Below are 16,349 nucleotides of genomic sequence, written 5' to 3' on the forward strand. Positions count from 1 at the left end.
AGCTCAGTGGTTCCGGCACCTGCCTGGCAAGCACAAGAGTTTGATCCCCAGTACCCAAAAAACCAAACCAAAACAAACAGGGTCTGAAACCCTATCTCACTGGGGCCGGGATTTAGCTCAGTGGTTTCACGGCCTGCTGCGCAAGCGAAAGGACCCGAGTTCAATTCCAGGTACCAAAACAAATAAATGAATAAATGAATAAATAAATAAAGTCAAACATTCGCCGTATCTCTTGAACACACCTCATAGATCGCAATCTTCCAAAGCAAAACGTTGAGCGCAGTGGGAGAAATACAGTCAATAGAAATGGGAGAGGTAAGTAAATGCAGCTGCGTGGCTACAGATGGGAGAAAATGTAGGCTGTCTGGGAGGAGAGGGTATGCGAGGACTCGCAGGTCACGCTGCAGGATGCTGCAGGATGCTGCAGGATGGGCACAGTGAGTGACCGCCCAGGGGCTCAGCCTGTGGCTTCCCCTCCAGGAGTCCTGTGGGTGGAGAGGATGGGGCCTTGCCTGGGCCTGAAGCCCCTCACTTTCCTCCTGCTGCTCAACCGCAGGCCGCGCTGGACCTGATGCCCCACATCCCAGGGAGACGTTTTTCTTGTGCCTCTGCACCTGGGAAGACCCGCCTGACAACAGCCCGAAACCCTCCGGCCTGCTCATCCCTGAGACAAGACGCTCGCCCTCCCGGGCCCTGCGCATGCTCCCTGCCAACCTCTCTGCCGTGGCCTTCCTGTCGACACAATACACAAAGAAAAGGGACAACACAAATTCTGGTTTTCGTGGAGGCTAAGGCAGACTAATCCTTTTGCACATCAGATGTTTTTCATTTTTGCTTTCCACAAAATTGAAGGAGTGAGAAGTCGCTCGAGGCTGAGAGACTCGTGGGTATCCCCTTTTTTGTTTTTTAATAGTCGAAATCTGATCAATTTCAGCAGGTCATACAACTAAAGGCTACATTTTCTACCTACAAAGTGTGACTATGTGATTGTTTGCCCATGGGTGTGAGAAGAATGCTGTGAAAACCCTGGGCTGTGGGTTGCTTTTATTTATTTTTATTTTTTGTGGTACAGTACTGAGGATGGAACACCAGGGCCTTCCCAGTGAGCTACATCCCTAGCCCTTTTTTGTTTTTATTTTGAGACAGAGTCTTGCTACGTTGCTCAGGCTGGGCTTAAACTTGAGATCCTCCTGCCTCAGCCTCCCAGAGTGCTAGGATTAATAGGAATGGGAATGAGGCCCTGATTTCACACTTGCTGAAAGATGGACCATGGATATGCTGCCACTGAGCTGAAGGGGCCATAAGGATAAAGCCACACTGCAGGTGATATCAGGGATCAGGTCCTTAGTCCCTGGAGATCCTCATGGTTCACAAACACCTTTCTGCCTAGCACTGATCCCATCTTTGCACTGTCAGAAGAGAAATGCCCATCTCATTTGACCCGCTGGTTTTTCTTGTTATTGTTCATTTTTATGTTAGCACAACCTGAACCTTCCTTGCTATGTTAGCTAAAAATAATTTGAGTTTATCATTGAACTAATTAGTAAATTAACATATTGTGAAAATTAATGGGATTCACTGCAATATTTCTGTACATGCATTTACCATATATTGATCATGTCTATCTACCTTTCTTCTACCTAAGAATAATTTCTGATAGATCATTTGAAACTTGTGTATTGTGTGACTTGGCTGTATCAAAGCTACTCCCATTTTGATCTACTGAAATGATCTATAAAAATGAAAAAGAAATAGAATGGATGTTGAAGCACATCTCATTCTAGACATATATATTTACCCAAAATATACAAACTAAGCAATAAAAACCCCATCTGCCTCATTAAAATATATATTTCTTATATTGTTTTACTGTTAAATTTTTTCAAATGTGTAACTGTTTGTTTTTTTTTTTGAGACAGGGACTCACTATGTAGTTCAGGCTGGACTTGAACTCACTATGTAGTGTAGGTTGGCCTTGAACTCACAGCAATCCTCCTGCCTCAGCCTCCCAAGTGCCAGGATTACAGGTAAGAGCCACCACACCTGGCACATGTATAACATTTTATCTTGATTGTGAACTAAAAATAAATATAACAATAATTTAGTCTGGAATTGTTTTAACATTAAAATTTTTATGGTTAAAAATGGTTTCATTTGTACGCATGTTTTGCTGAAACATAAAAATATAAATTACATTAATATAAAATGATGCAAGAGAACTGACATGAAAGTCCCTCAAGTTTCTAAAACAAATTTGTGTATTTTTAAATAGTTAATGGAGGATAAAATTGCACTTGTGTAGATTGTTGGATTTGATTAAAAGACTATAAAGATTTAATTTGAAATGTTAATATTCCCAATATGATGGAAATCAAAAATGCTTTGCAATTTTTTAAAGTTCTACAGAAAAATGTGGACATCCTGTTGAAAATGGGAAGCAGGTGTGTCTCTGGGGTTCAGACTTCAGAGCATGAACTCTTGCAGGGATTAGAGACCTCTGCCCTCCATGACTTTGCAGTCTCAAGGGCTGATGGTGGCCCTAGCTTGAAACAGTTGTGCAATGCTTCCATACAAGTTGTCCCTGCCTCCATGGGGTTCCTATGGCCAGCACATTTCATGAAAAAGGACAGCCCGGCCTGAGCATCATTCCACAGCTGCCTGCCTACATGACTGCAGTCCATGCACCTATTTCTTCAGAACTCACAAATTTACTGTATTAGTGGTTTTCCCATCACTGGACAAAACACACAACACCTAGAACTTAAAGAAGAAAAGGTTGGTTTGGTTCAGAGGATTCAGGCCATAATGGGCTGGCTCCAAGGCAGAAGCAGCATGGTGCGAGGGTCTGGCAGAGGAAAGCTGCTCACCCCATGGCAGCCAAGAAGCAGAGAGACAGGAGGAGCCAGGGACAAAAATGTACACTTCCAGGTCATTCCACCAAGAGACAAAAATACACCTTTGCAGGTCAGTCCTCCAGAGAACCACTCCTAACCAGGATAACCTCCTTACAGCACATTCAGCCACCAACTCATCAACGGATGAATCCACTCATAAGTACAGTACCCCATGATCCAATCACTTTCCCAAAGCCCCACCTCTGAACATAGGAGGCTTTGGGGGGAAATTCTAGATTTAAGCCATAACAAATGCTGAATGTTGGCATGGAGTTCAAGATTCCACATCTCTTCTAGGTTCTATTCAATTCATCCTTCCTTCTGTTTTGTATTTTTTTACCACTATGTTCCAGTTCTCCCCCATCTTCACCTCTCCATGTCAGCATAGTAACACACTCATTTCTTCATCCAGAAATACCCTGGCTCGCTTCATTCTTTTTGGTCCCTACATGGGATTTTGTACCATGATTGCCTATTAGTGTTCTCGAAGATTATTTTAAATTTTCTTCCCTGTTGACAAATTCTCAGGTTATTTCTATTTTTCCTTTTAGAAGTTCTATTGCAATGATCATCCTTTTATGTAGATCTCTGCTCACATGCAAGTTTGTCTAAGGACAGTGGGGAGGAGCTAAATAGCTAAACTTTGCTTCTAGAGAAAGATGAACAACACACCTAAATTCCTTGTAAACCTGCTGAAAACTGGACCTCCAGCTAAACAGACTGATATTTGACAAGAGGACTTTTATCTGTGGAATGCTCTTAGTGGGATGTGGCTGGTTGAGGACTGCTTGCAGTAAATACACAGAATTTGTGGATTTGTTTGGCAGGATTCCTGTGAGTTATAAAAGCTCTACAACTATGGAGGGAGATATTTCCTCACCTAGAGGCTCCCTGCTGTCTGAGATAAAGTGATGCCTCCCTTGACTATTATTCTGGGCCAGAAGGCTTGTGTCACACAAAAACCAAGACCTAGGTGGCTGCAGGAGGTCGGGGACCTCTCCATTTTGCTAGTGCCCAATGACGCCCTTGAATTTCTGAGTAAAGCTTGTTGCAAAATCTCTGATACCTCCAAGTCAGACTAGACAATATGATCTTGAGTTTTAGCAGATTCCTGGAAGTTAACAAACCCAAGAGGGCTGTGTTGGTTCCTTTTCTCACCAAGAGTGTGGTGTTTGTTTCTAATCAACCCTGGCTAGTTTCACCAGCCTGTAGCTCAATAACCCACAGCCACTTAAATTTGTATTTTTCTGTTTATGAATATTATTTTTACATGTTTCTTAGATCCAGATTTGTTTGTGTGTTCATAATTCCTGCTATTATTTACCCCTCAGTGAAATGTTTTTTATTAATCAACTGACAAATACCATAGTGTAACAGTGAAATATGTGGATTCTGGAATAGTGTTTGGTTTATGTCCTGGTCTGTTACTCGCTAAGTGTGGCCTCAAGAAAGTTACCCAGGGACTAGGGATTTAGGTCAGTGGTGCCGCTGCCTGCCTCATGAGCACAAGGTCCCAAGTTTGATCCCCAATACCAAAGAAAGTTACCCAAGTTTTCGGTTCAATACTGATTTCACAAGGTCACGTGAAGATCATGTGAGAGAATGCACACACCAGAGATAACACTTGGCACATAATGGATGCTAAAATACGACAGCCACTCACAGGAGCTCTTTTATGTTTTAGACATTAGTTCATCTATTGCTCATGTTTTTACCTTTGTCTATACACACTGGTAAGGACTTTGTAATGTACTCAAGTTTATCATTTTTCCTCCATGGGTTTTACTGTAACCTGACTTTTATTTGAACTACTGTACTCAACTGCCTACTGCACACGTGAATTCCTGCTTTTGTTCACCTGCCTTATGATTTCATACTCAGACCCACAGCTCTGCTGAGCCTCAGGAACAGACTTCACCTTTGTTCTTGCACACAGACACCTGTTAGCCACATTTTTTCTCTTTGCCCCTGAAGAACAGTGTTTCTTTTATTATTATTTCTCTCCGCATTTTATTGTCTGGGTGATTTATCCACTCTAATGGTTCCAGTGAAGCCCCTTGAAGCAGATGTCAGTGAAATCACCAGAACGGTATTTTCCACCGTTTGATGGGGTATCTCTAACTTGATGATGGGGTATCTCTAACTTGATGTTTCACAATCACCTTAACCAAAATTGCTTCTAAGATTGAGCTTCATATACACTCTAACATACCAAAGTAGACTGATCTCGAAGAGATACTTTTACTTTTTTTTACTTTACATTACAGCAAACAGCATGTATGGAACTCATGAACAAAAGAATATTTTTAAGTAACATACATAGTCTGTCTCTGGGAAGACACACAAAAACTGCTAAAAGTGCTTATAACAAAGAGACTTTTCACCTTAACTTGGGTGTGGCTCTTGAATTTTTTACCCTGATATATTATGCTATTCCAAACAAAACACAAGCCTATCAATAAATACCAGGCAAGGGGCCAGGGATTTAGCTCAGTGGCACTGGGCCTGCCTTGCAAGCACAAGGTCCTGAGTTCAATCCCTGTTACTGGGGAAAAAAGTAAAAATGAAAAAATAAAAATAAATACCAGGGACCTTCTCATCAGTCCCATCCAACCTATCTCCAGTTCTGGCTGGTGATGTTACAGTCACCTCTGCTAAGCACCTGGGAATCACACGCTGTATCCTCAAGTACACATCCAGCTACCACACTGTGCTGACATGCCTCAGAAGTGGAGCCTTCCTTACACATGCACTTCACAGCCATGCTGGGAACCCACAGAGAGCAGGCACTGGGGGAGGGAGAACAGATGCTCGAGATCCTGTCAGGACGATACCCCCCGGGAGGCTAGAACTGGGCCGGTTCAGCACCCACAGCACACACGGCCTCTTAAATAACTGATGCCATAACCCATGCACAAGTGTTTACTTCAGCAGGAGTCACAGAATACATTTTTATAATATACATAAGAAAAGCATTTGAATGCATAAAGACAACAGAAGGTGACAGAATTTAGTGTTTTACATGAAATTATCGATAACAGTTCAGAAAGGAAATTCAGAGTGTACTTAAAAGTTGAGACCATGCTTTACAAATATTTTATAATAACAAAAGGTATTAGGTTTTTAAAGGTAATACATGACTTAGCATTTTCAGAATGATTTCAAAAGGGGTTGCTAGATAGACACTGTCATACACAGACGTAAAAGAAAAGACAAGAACTTTGGCAAGCAAAGTATTATTCTGTAGCAGCTCAGCTTGTTAAGAGTTTACTTCTTGTAATACAAAGGTCCTTCAATTTACATTTGTTCTTGTTACAGGGACAGAAAGAATTAATATGCTAAAGTCTGGGAGTCTGTAAGCTACATAGCAAAAATAATTATTTCAATAAAGCATGAATTCTATGAAAATGTGCACCACACAGCATATGTAACTGGGTACATGTAAACCACGTGATTAAGTGTCCCCTATAAAATATTTGACCCCAAATCTCACACAATGTTGCCTGTCTACATCTTTTCTTAAAGGTGGCCTCAAGCTCTAAGGTAGGACATTTGTATTTGAAAAAGTGCTCATGTCCATTACTGAAAATGTTCCTAGAGTCCCTTAGGGATTTTTTTTCAGTACTGTATTAACAAATCATTTATCAAGAGATAACTATAAACTTTTGAAAAACCTACTGAGGCTGAGAACGGATCACAAATTGGAGGCCTCTGTCTCCAACCCTGGAAGACCTTGCTGCTTCAAGACCACAGCTCCAAGAAAATAACTCAAGAGTTTCATACTTCTACAAAAATATTTTGTCATGAACAACTGCACAATTATATTTCTAGGAAATTAAACTCTTCAATTTAGATTTAGCAACAACTATAATGAATTGACTTCCAATCACTTATGAATGACAGGAAGCAGTTGAAGTTTTACACAAAAGACATAAATACTGCATAATATGTCGTGAATATTTGCACAAACCCTTTCCTATTTAAAGCACAAAATGCAATCAGTAAATCTGATGCTCTAAAGTACGTTTTCTTAAGATACATTTATGACATAGCACAAAAATGTCTCCACGTGATATGGAAATTCCTGTGGTTTATGGCTTCCCAATAGGCTGGTAGCAAGCATCGGGCTGCCAGAGGCGAATATCCACGAGAACCTGGTTGAGTTTCTGCATCCAGAGATCCCGCTCCTCCTTCGTGTCTGCAGAGAGCCAGTTCCTATAGGAGCACAGAGCAGCGGTCACATTCTCCCCTCCTCCACTCCGCACTTCAGGGACCCGCACAGGGGGAACAGTGCCAACACAAACCGGTAAAAAGACCCATCCTGACCATCTTTTAATGGAGCAAACCACGAGCCAAGGAGTGAGGTCCTTTTCCAAGCACAACAGAATAAAAATACCCGCCATTTGGCTAGCTGATCATAGCGCTTCATTCCATTCCATGAGTGATGTTTCCAGTCAAAGAAGGTGAGAGTTTGCACAGGCACCTGGTGTGTGGGACACCTGCTGCATGCAGAACCTTGGAGTCCAGTGTCCTCCAGTGCCAGGCTCCCTGAGAGCAGTGAGGGCCCTACAGGTAATTCCTCTTTGCATTGTTCGCCATTATTTCTGCCCTAATATGTTGGTAGAACATGGTATTTACAACCAATTATCTCAAGATCCTAAGGCTGCCTATCCTAACCTCTGTTGTATTAGCAATCTCTTCCTCATGAAGCTACAGATGGAATAACTGGTTGGTGGGCAGGCAGTGGCGGGGAAGGGAAGAATTCTTCAATACATGGCCAGACCATCCTTCTACAGAGAAGAGCCAGCTGCGAGGAGGGTTTTCGTTTTATTTGTAATTTGTTTTTTGTGTCCTGGGGTCTGAACCCAGTGCCTTCATCTGAGCTACATCCCCAGCCATTATTATTTTTTGAGACAGGGTCTCACTGAGTTGCTAAATTGCCCAGGCTGGGCTTAAACTTCTGATGCTCCTGCCACAGTGTCCCAGAGTGCTGAGTTTCCAAGCATGTGTCACCATGCCAGGTAGGTTGTGGTACTATACCAATTCTGCATCTTTACAGCTCCTCCCTTCCTTCACCATCTCCTCGAGGTCAGTGGGGAGGGGGAAGACTCCTTACAGGAGTAACCGTAACTGTTGGCCAGGCTCATTCCACGTGCTTGCCACTGTGCTCAGTGTCTACTCGGGATTCTTTCGTCACTCTGTGACATTTATTTTCTTCCTTTTGACACAGAATTTAGAGGGTGACAGAGGTAAATGATCTGCCATGGTCACACTACTGAGTCGGGATTAAATGGAGGTCTGTTGGACTGGGGAGGGTACAGCACCATCCTATGTACAAGCTCCTGGGTTCAGTCCCCAGCATTAAACAACTAAAGAAATCAAAAAACCTTAAGTCTGTGGGCTTCAAAGCTGCACAAAATCCTGCCTCCCAACTGTTAAAGCACCTCTAGTTCAAAGGAGCAGTGTCTATTTTGAAGTGGGCAATATTGACCAAAACAGAAATCTTTCATATTGAAGAAGGAAAAGACAGCAAGCTTGGTGAGTAGGAATGAAAATGAGGTACATTAAATTTAGATAAAAGGTTGAGGTTTAGAAGGCCCTAATAGATCATTAATGCAAGAGGGATGCAGAATGTTTATCCTGTTGTGAAATAACTTTCAGAGCCCCAAGCAAAGCTGAAGACGCAGGCAGGACTGCACCAGGGGTGCAGGGCTCCCAGGATGCATTTGGGCCAAGGTGCACACAGAAATCGAGGGCAGGGTGACTAGAGTAACACATGGTCTCGTTCCTTCTGCCTTGGGGGAGGCCCCAGGAGAAGTCCAGGAGGGCTTCTGCGGCAGGGAGAAGACAGGGTTACATGAGAACTGTGATAATATTACAAGACAACAAGGGGGATGCTGTGGTCAGGAACTCTGAGTGCTGTGCTTTGGTTGTTCCCCTCATTGGGCACGGACAGGGCAATTATGAAGCAAAATGATTATAATCCCACCTCATGTCTCCTGTCCTATCTGATACTACTACTGTATGTAGAAGAGCTAAGAGGAACAAATCTGAAAGTAACCTACAGATCAAGACTTCAAAGAATGGGTGATCTAGTTATTTTGAAACATGCTGGCAGTCTCTGGACTACTCTTCTACTTTGGTATAGTGTGTCTAGGATGTAGCTTTGTAATACTTTTGCACTAAAAACCATAGAGCTAGTTTTGCCCACCTCCCTGCCTGCAACATCAGGTAAGAGCCTGATAAATAAAGAGACTGTATCCAGTTCCATCCATTGCCCCTAACTGTAAGTTTGTACACCGAAGTTAGGCAACTGATGACATAGTTAACACAAAGAACAGCAGGCCAATACATACTTGGTGACGCAGAGCGTGTCCCTGCACTGGCTGACCAGAGTCTCCCGGTCGTCTTCTCTTTGTGGTCGGACAGTGATTAATTCAAAAGTGTTGCGTCTTGCACAAAATTCTCTGTTGGCTGGTTCTATCTGCTGGCTGGTACAGTTGGCTAGGTTCATCCTTCCTATGGGATTCTTGAAACATAAATTTAAAAAATATTAGCAGATAATTAGGGGAGGGAGGAATGGGGCAGGGGAAAGAAAAAGAACCAAGTGTTACGTATAATGTGCTAATTCCCCAGGATGAAGGTGGTTACGTACCGCAAACATGTACATGTACTAATACGAATTTTAAAAATAAATAAAAGTGTTAATAGAAAATAAAACCATTTAGGTCAATAAACATTAAACAGCAGGTAGCTTTATATAAATTAAAACTAAAAAGGACCAGGTAGGGTGGTGCACACCTATACTGTCAGCTACACAGTAAGCTGAAGCAGGAGGGTCATGGGTTCAAGGACACCCTGGGTAACTTAGTCAGACCCTGTCTCAAAATTTAAAAAATAAATAAATAAAAAGGAAAGCATTACGATATGCTCTAGCAATCCTGTCACTGGTATACACCCAAAGATGCCTAAATCAGTGCGTCAAAGAGATGTCAGCACGGTGTTGCCTGCAGGATCATTCACAGTGAGTGGCCAAGGTATGCAGACAACCTAGGTGCCCGGCAACAGAAGAATGACTGAGAAATGTGCTGCCTACAGAATGGGGCAATCAACCTTCTAAGGGAACAAGACACTGTCATTTGCAACAATATGGACGAACCTAGAAGACATAAGGTTAAGTTAAACAAGTCAGGAGCAGAGAAATAGGTACCATGTGATCTCACTTTTGTATGGAACTTCAGAAAGTCAAATTCCCAGCAGTACAGGATGGGGCAGTGGTCACCAGAGGCTGGGAAGAAAGAAAGGAAGCAGAGGTGTGGTCCACGGGCACACAGTCAAAACCTTTGGGAGGAGTGAGTTCTACTGCACAGCACAGTGACTATAGTTAACGCAAATATTTATTTCCGAATAGCTAAAAGGGAAAAAACATCTGAAAGAGGATTTTTAATGTTCCTACCACAAGGAAATGATAAGTACTTGGAACGATAGCAAGCTAATCAGCTCAAGTGGATCAATTCACAATGTACCTATGTACTGAAACATATATTCAATTATTATTTGTCAATTAAAATTACAAACTAAAAAATTTTAAAACTTAACACAGTTATATTGGCCTGAAAGAAATATATTCAGTATTTATTACTATTTCTTGCCAGACATAAAAATAGACACCAAAAATATCAACTGATTTCTCTTGTCAAATATCCTATATACCTAAAACAAAGAAGCAAACAAAAACATTATTATGGATATGGAAAACTTCAAACAGAACAGTGCACTGCAGCAGCCCCAAGTACTTCACCCAGCTGCAACAATCAGAAACACACATTCAGCTACCTTGTGTCTGTCTATACCTCACTCTCCTCTCCCCTTTCAATAAACAGAAATCTAGATGTCGTATTTTGTGTGTAAATATTTTTTATGTATCTCTAAAAGATGAGGCCAAACAATTGCCTTGTAGCTTTGGGAGCCATGTAATTCCTATGCTGTATGGGCCAGAGGAGAGAGAAAAATTCATGAGATCAAATGGTCCTGAAAAGGAAAGAAGGGATACATATGGGCACAAATAATCGATAAAGCAAATAAAACTGTCAACTCTGTTAGTAATTAAAAAGGAAATTAAAATGTACCGTTTTAAACCCTTATACTGGCTAAGTCTGGACAGAAGAGTAAAAACCTCTGCTGATTGGTTGGAGGGTAACAGAAATTCTTAAATTCTACTGGGGAGAGTGTAAAATAAAAAATAAAGAGGCTGGGGATGTAGCTCAGCGTGAAGGCCTTGGGTTCAATCCCCAGTACCACCAAAAAGCATATAATAATAATTATCATCACACAAAGATGTGTATACATATGCAATCACCATTTTTCTTAATCATAAAAAATTTAAAACAAATTAAATTAGCCATAGGGGACTCTCTAAATAATTATTTTATGCTGCCAGGCGTGGTGGTACACACCTGTAATCCCAGCACTTGGTGAAGTAGGAGGATCACCATAAGTTTGTGGCCAACCTGGGTGACATAGTATGGTCAAGGCCAGCCTGAATGACAGTCAGGCCTTATCCCAACAAACCAAAAAAAAAGTTCTTTTTTTATGTTTCTGCCCAGGGTGGTGGCATATGTCTATAATCTCAGCAGAAGGACCAGTGCGAGGTGGAGGCCAGCCTGAGTTACATAGTGAGTTCAAGTCCAGCCTAAACTACATAGCAAGACCCTGTCCAAAAAAACTCCAAATAAATAAATAAATAAATAAATACTTTTAAAAAGAGTGATTTTATCTTTCCAGTATATATGGGAAACTAAACAGTCTGAAAGATCTCCCATTACATAAGTCCTCAAATGCTAGATAACTAACACACATTCATAAAGTAGAAGAATCTGTCAAGGGCAAAATCATTAAGAGAGAAGAGTAGGCCAGCTGAAACCCTGGATTCCCTTGGGCCAACACTAGGAACCCACAGCCTGGCCTCCCATGGATGAAATGATTAATATGAAGTCTAACAATTGCTTTAAAATACCCCCAGCAAAGAACAAAAGGTTTGTGGGTTGTGGACACATGAACAAAACATGAAAATATTCACTGAAGCCAGGAATTCATTGTATCATTTCTCATTTATTTTGTAACCACTTGAATATTTTTAATTATAAAAAGTAAAATATATACAATGCTTGTGCACGCGAGCACATGTGTAAAAACCAAAGGTGATGGGCCGGGGATTTAGCTCAGCAGTGCCTCGAAAGCGCAGAGTCCCGAGTTCGATCCCCGGTAACAAAAAAAAGGCGGGGGGGGGGGGGCGGGGATTTGAACCTGGCTGTGGCGGGGCGGTGGGGTGGGCTCGCTTTCCCCGGCCCCCGCAGGGAGCCCTGGCTGTGAGCTGTCCCCGGCGGACCCCGGGAAGGGACCGCAGAACCTCACCCTGTCTGGAGCGTAGGGTTTATTTTTGTAAAGACTGAGCGGCAGTCACAGAAGTGGGTACTTTGTTTCGTTTCAGACCCTTTCCCTATGATATCAGTAGAACAGGAAAAGTTAATTTCCCCACTTCTTTGCACTCCCAGCAGTAGAAAATGTTTATCACATGTTCAATCGGTTGCCTCTTGTATGGTCATTATGGGTACGTAGATAGAAGGTTAAACGGGTACCTACGACTCGATCATGTCCCCAGAAGTTTACATTATGATTGGAAAAAAAAGATCAGAGGAAAACGCAAGAAAGGCATCCCTGTGGCTTGTAGCACCGCAGAGGTAGGCCACAGATTTTGTTAGTGAGCAAGAAAGATTGAGTTCAAGAAATAGCCTGAGTTTTGCTCTTGGGTTTCCTGTAGTTGTAAAAGAAAGAAAAAAGAGAGAGAGAGGAAAAAAAAAACTTTAGACAAATTAAGTTGAGCAGTCTGTTTGAGGAAAGGAGGAGTCATGAGTCGTGTATCACCCTGAACCAGTAGCGGTTCAGAGCACTCCCACCCAGCATCTTGGCCAGGAAAACCGTATAGATTTTTGACTGGTGTTGAGTATGTTGTTGGAAGGAAAACCTGTGCCACTGTAATTGACAATGATCAGTCCATCAGTTTTTCATGCTGTGTTAACTGCTAACTTTTCTGTAACTAACTTGCAAACAGGTGAAATTCCTACTTTAACAATAAAAGATAATTAATTCTAAGTGTGATACCTTTGTTAATGAGGGGAAAAAATGCAGAATGGCCTTTCTCGAACTTTGAAGACAGAGGATAGAGTTACCTTTGGAGTGTTTGAAAGTAAATTCAGAGCAGAATACGAGCCTTTGGTTGCGTGCTCCTCTTGTTTAGATGTCACTGGGAAACTGCTTTAAGTCAAGCTATATTACAACCTGGAGGACTTACAGTAAACACCTGGACAGAAGAATGTACTCACCTTGTTGTGGTATCGGTTAAAGTTACCATTAAAACAATATGTGCACTCATTTGTGAATGTCCGATTGTAAAGCCAGAATATTTTACTGAATTTGTTAAAGCAGTTCAGTCCAAGAAATAGCCTCCACAAATTGAAAGTTTTTACCCACCTGTTGATGAACCAGCCATTGGAAGTAAAAATAAACAAATCTTCAAAGGGAAAACATTTGTATTTTTAAATACCAAACAGTATAAGAAATTAAGTTCAGCAGTTGTTTTTGGAGGTGGAGAAGCTAGGTTGATAGCCCAAGAAAATTAAGAAGAAGTTAAGTTTTTTTTCAGCTCCTGGAACTTGTGTTGTTGACATAGGAATAACAAATACACAAATCTTAATTCCCGACTCCCAGAAAAAATGGATTCACTCAATTATGGATATAATCCAAAGGAAGGGTCTTAGACCTATTCCTGAAGCAGAAATTGGATTGGCAGTTATTTTCATGACTACAGAGAATTATTCTGATCCTCAGGACCAGCCCAGCACAGGATTAAAGACAAAGACTCCAGGGCTAAGCCTTTCATAAGACTGGCCAGTCAGTGAAAAACACATGTCAAGTGCTCCTGAGAACACTGCAACATATGTAGCTGACACAGAATTGGACCAGGCACATACACGTATGTATTCAAGTGAAAAGACAAAAGAAATAAAAATCTCCAAAACGGAACAAAAATGTGGATCATCTTCACAAGAAATAGCCATTATAAAAGAAGCCCCCCAAAGAAGCTCCAATGATAACATAGCATCAAATACTCTGGTTAGGGCAAATATCCAAAACTATCGGCTTTCACCAACTAAATTCCCAAGTGTAGATAAAAGTAGAGATCGAGCTTCTCAGCAACAGACAAATACCATTAGAAACTACTTTCAGCCATCTCCCAAAAAAAGTGAAAGGGATGAAGAAAACCAAGAAATGTCTTCATCCAAATCAGCAAGAATAGAAATGTCTTGTTCTCTTTTAGAACAAACACAACCTGCTATAACCTCACTATGGAAAACAAAGAGCAAAATCTATCTCAGAATGAACCTATGGACACAAAATCAGGAAACTTATTTCCAGATGATGAAGATTTAAAATCCAGTGTGAAAAACTCTGACAGTAAATCTGTTTCTACAGAAAGTCTAAGATCAAAAAAAGCAAAGAAATTGATTTGGCCATAGAAGATGAACTATTGGAGCAGTTATTCAAGAACACAAGACCAGAGTTAGAAACTGAAGTGAAAGTTGAAAAACAAGAAGATGTCAACATTAGAAAAAAGCCAAGATTGGATATAGAAACAAATAACAATTTTGATGATAAAATAATACCAGAAAGTGACAAAATACCCCAAGAAAGTGAAGTTGGGAAGAAATGTGAGCTCAAGAAAGAATCACTGTCGTCAACTAAAGAAATACCTAATAATGATGAACTTCAGGACAACAGTGAGATGCTTCCAAAAAAGTTGTTAATGACTGAATTCAGATCACTGGTGGTTAATAACTCCACTTACAGAAAACTGTGTGGGATAAATAATGATCATGGTCATCAACTAAAGAATTTCAAGAAATTCAAAAAGGTCACCTTTCCTGGAGCAGGTAAACTTCCGCACATCATTGCAGGATCAGATCTAATAGCTCATCATGCTCGAAAGAAGGCATAGTCACAAGACTGGTTGAGACAGGAAACGGAGGTACAAAAGCAACATGCAAAAGAAGAGTCTCTTGCTGATGATCTCTTTAAGTATAATCCTAATGTTAAAAGGAGAAGATAATTGAGAACTTTAAAAAGAAACTATAAGCTGTCACCTGCCTCACAAGCGCAAGGTCCCGAGTTCGATCCCTGGTACCAAAAAAAAAAAAAAAAGGAAATTATGAAAACAAGCTTCCCAGCAAACATTTACTTCAGGCCGAGATACATGAATACAGTGTATGGAAGAGATTTTTTTTTTGTGGCCCAAATTTGTTAAATAAAATGCACAAAACTCTAAAAAAAAAAAAAAAAAGCGAAGGTGATACATTACTGAATGATAACAAATTAGGGGAAGTGCCTTACCAGGCATTAAGATCTCTTTTCAAGCTGTGATGATTAAGACTGGGGTAGAGAAACACAGCAAAGGAAACGGCACAGAAACCCTAAAATTAAACCAATGACATTTTATCCACATACGTACAATGAATATCTTCGTATATGCCAGAAGCGGCACTGTGAACCAGGGAGGGGAGGAGGGACCATTCAACAACACTGGCACAATCGGCTGTCTAGAAAAATACATCAATTTGAGGTACATTAAACGTGAACTATAAAACTTTGTAACTTTGGAAGGAGATATAAGAGAAATTCTTTTTCGTCTGTTTTGTTTTTTTGGAGATAGTTTCACTGTGTAGTTCAGGCTGGCCTTGAACTCCTGGTGATCCTCCTGCCTGAGCTTCCTGAGGGTTGGGATTACAGGTGTGAGCCACCATCCCTGGCTTAAGAGAAATCTTTTCCACTGCAGAGTAAGAATCAATCTTTCAATCTTTCTTTCTTTCTTTCTTTCTTTCTTTCTTTCTTTCTTTCTTTCTTTCTTTCTTCCTTCCTTCCTTCCTTTCAGTTTTTGTTATTGTTGGTTTTTTGGGGGACAGAGTCTAGCTATGCACCCCAGGCTGGTCTCAAACTTTCACTAATCCTCCTGCCTCATCTTCCCGGGGGCTGGGATTACAGACACCCAGCAGCTTTCTTAAGACTCAGAAAAGCACAAACAATGCAATAGATTGACAGAGTTGATTTTCTTAACATTCTATTCATAAAAAGACTCTTTAAAGCTAAAAGATAATGCCTTTTAAAGCTAAAAGATAAAGCTACAGAAATATAACTGTAATTTACCAAAAGAGATGAAAAATATAGAAAATCAATTAAGAGAAGAGAAAATATAAATGGCTATAAATACAAGAAAAGATCCTACTCTGGTAATCAGGGAAACACAAAAGAAAAACAGTGACGTAACATTTAGCCTCTCTCGTACTGACCAAAGATTAAAAGGACAACATATCAAGTGTTGGTGGGAGTAAGGAAAACTAAGAA

The 16,349-nt window shown here is 40.9% G+C and overlaps 1 protein-coding gene and 1 pseudogene across 7 annotated transcripts in view; one reads left to right on the plus strand and one right to left on the minus strand.

The window, feature by feature from the left end:
* Positions 1–16,349, minus strand: part of Anln (anillin, actin binding protein) — a 122,734-nt gene that overhangs the window by 43,195 nt on the left and 63,190 nt on the right. For 6 of the 7 annotated variants that reach the window (XM_021254585.2, XM_004840293.4, XM_021254586.2 and 3 more), the window contains 2 exons: positions 9,251–9,423; positions 5,802–7,109 (listed from right to left, as the gene is read on the minus strand). In XM_021254585.2, the coding sequence (XP_021110244.2) occupies positions 6,986–7,109; positions 9,251–9,423 (297 nt within the window). In that variant the 3' untranslated portion in view covers positions 5,802–6,985. Of the gene's footprint in view, positions 1–5,801; positions 7,110–9,250; positions 9,424–16,349 lie in introns of those variants that run through there. The other variant, XM_087196412.1, reaches the window with a different exon arrangement.
* LOC106009002 (nibrin pseudogene) lies at positions 13,062–15,060 on the plus strand (annotated as a pseudogene).

The sequence above is a fragment of the Heterocephalus glaber genome, unplaced genomic scaffold (assembly GCF_053883595.1).
Source record: "Heterocephalus glaber isolate CG9 unplaced genomic scaffold, H.glaber_assembly_v1.0 deba00001610, whole genome shotgun sequence".
Taxonomy (NCBI): domain Eukaryota; kingdom Metazoa; phylum Chordata; class Mammalia; order Rodentia; family Bathyergidae; genus Heterocephalus; species Heterocephalus glaber.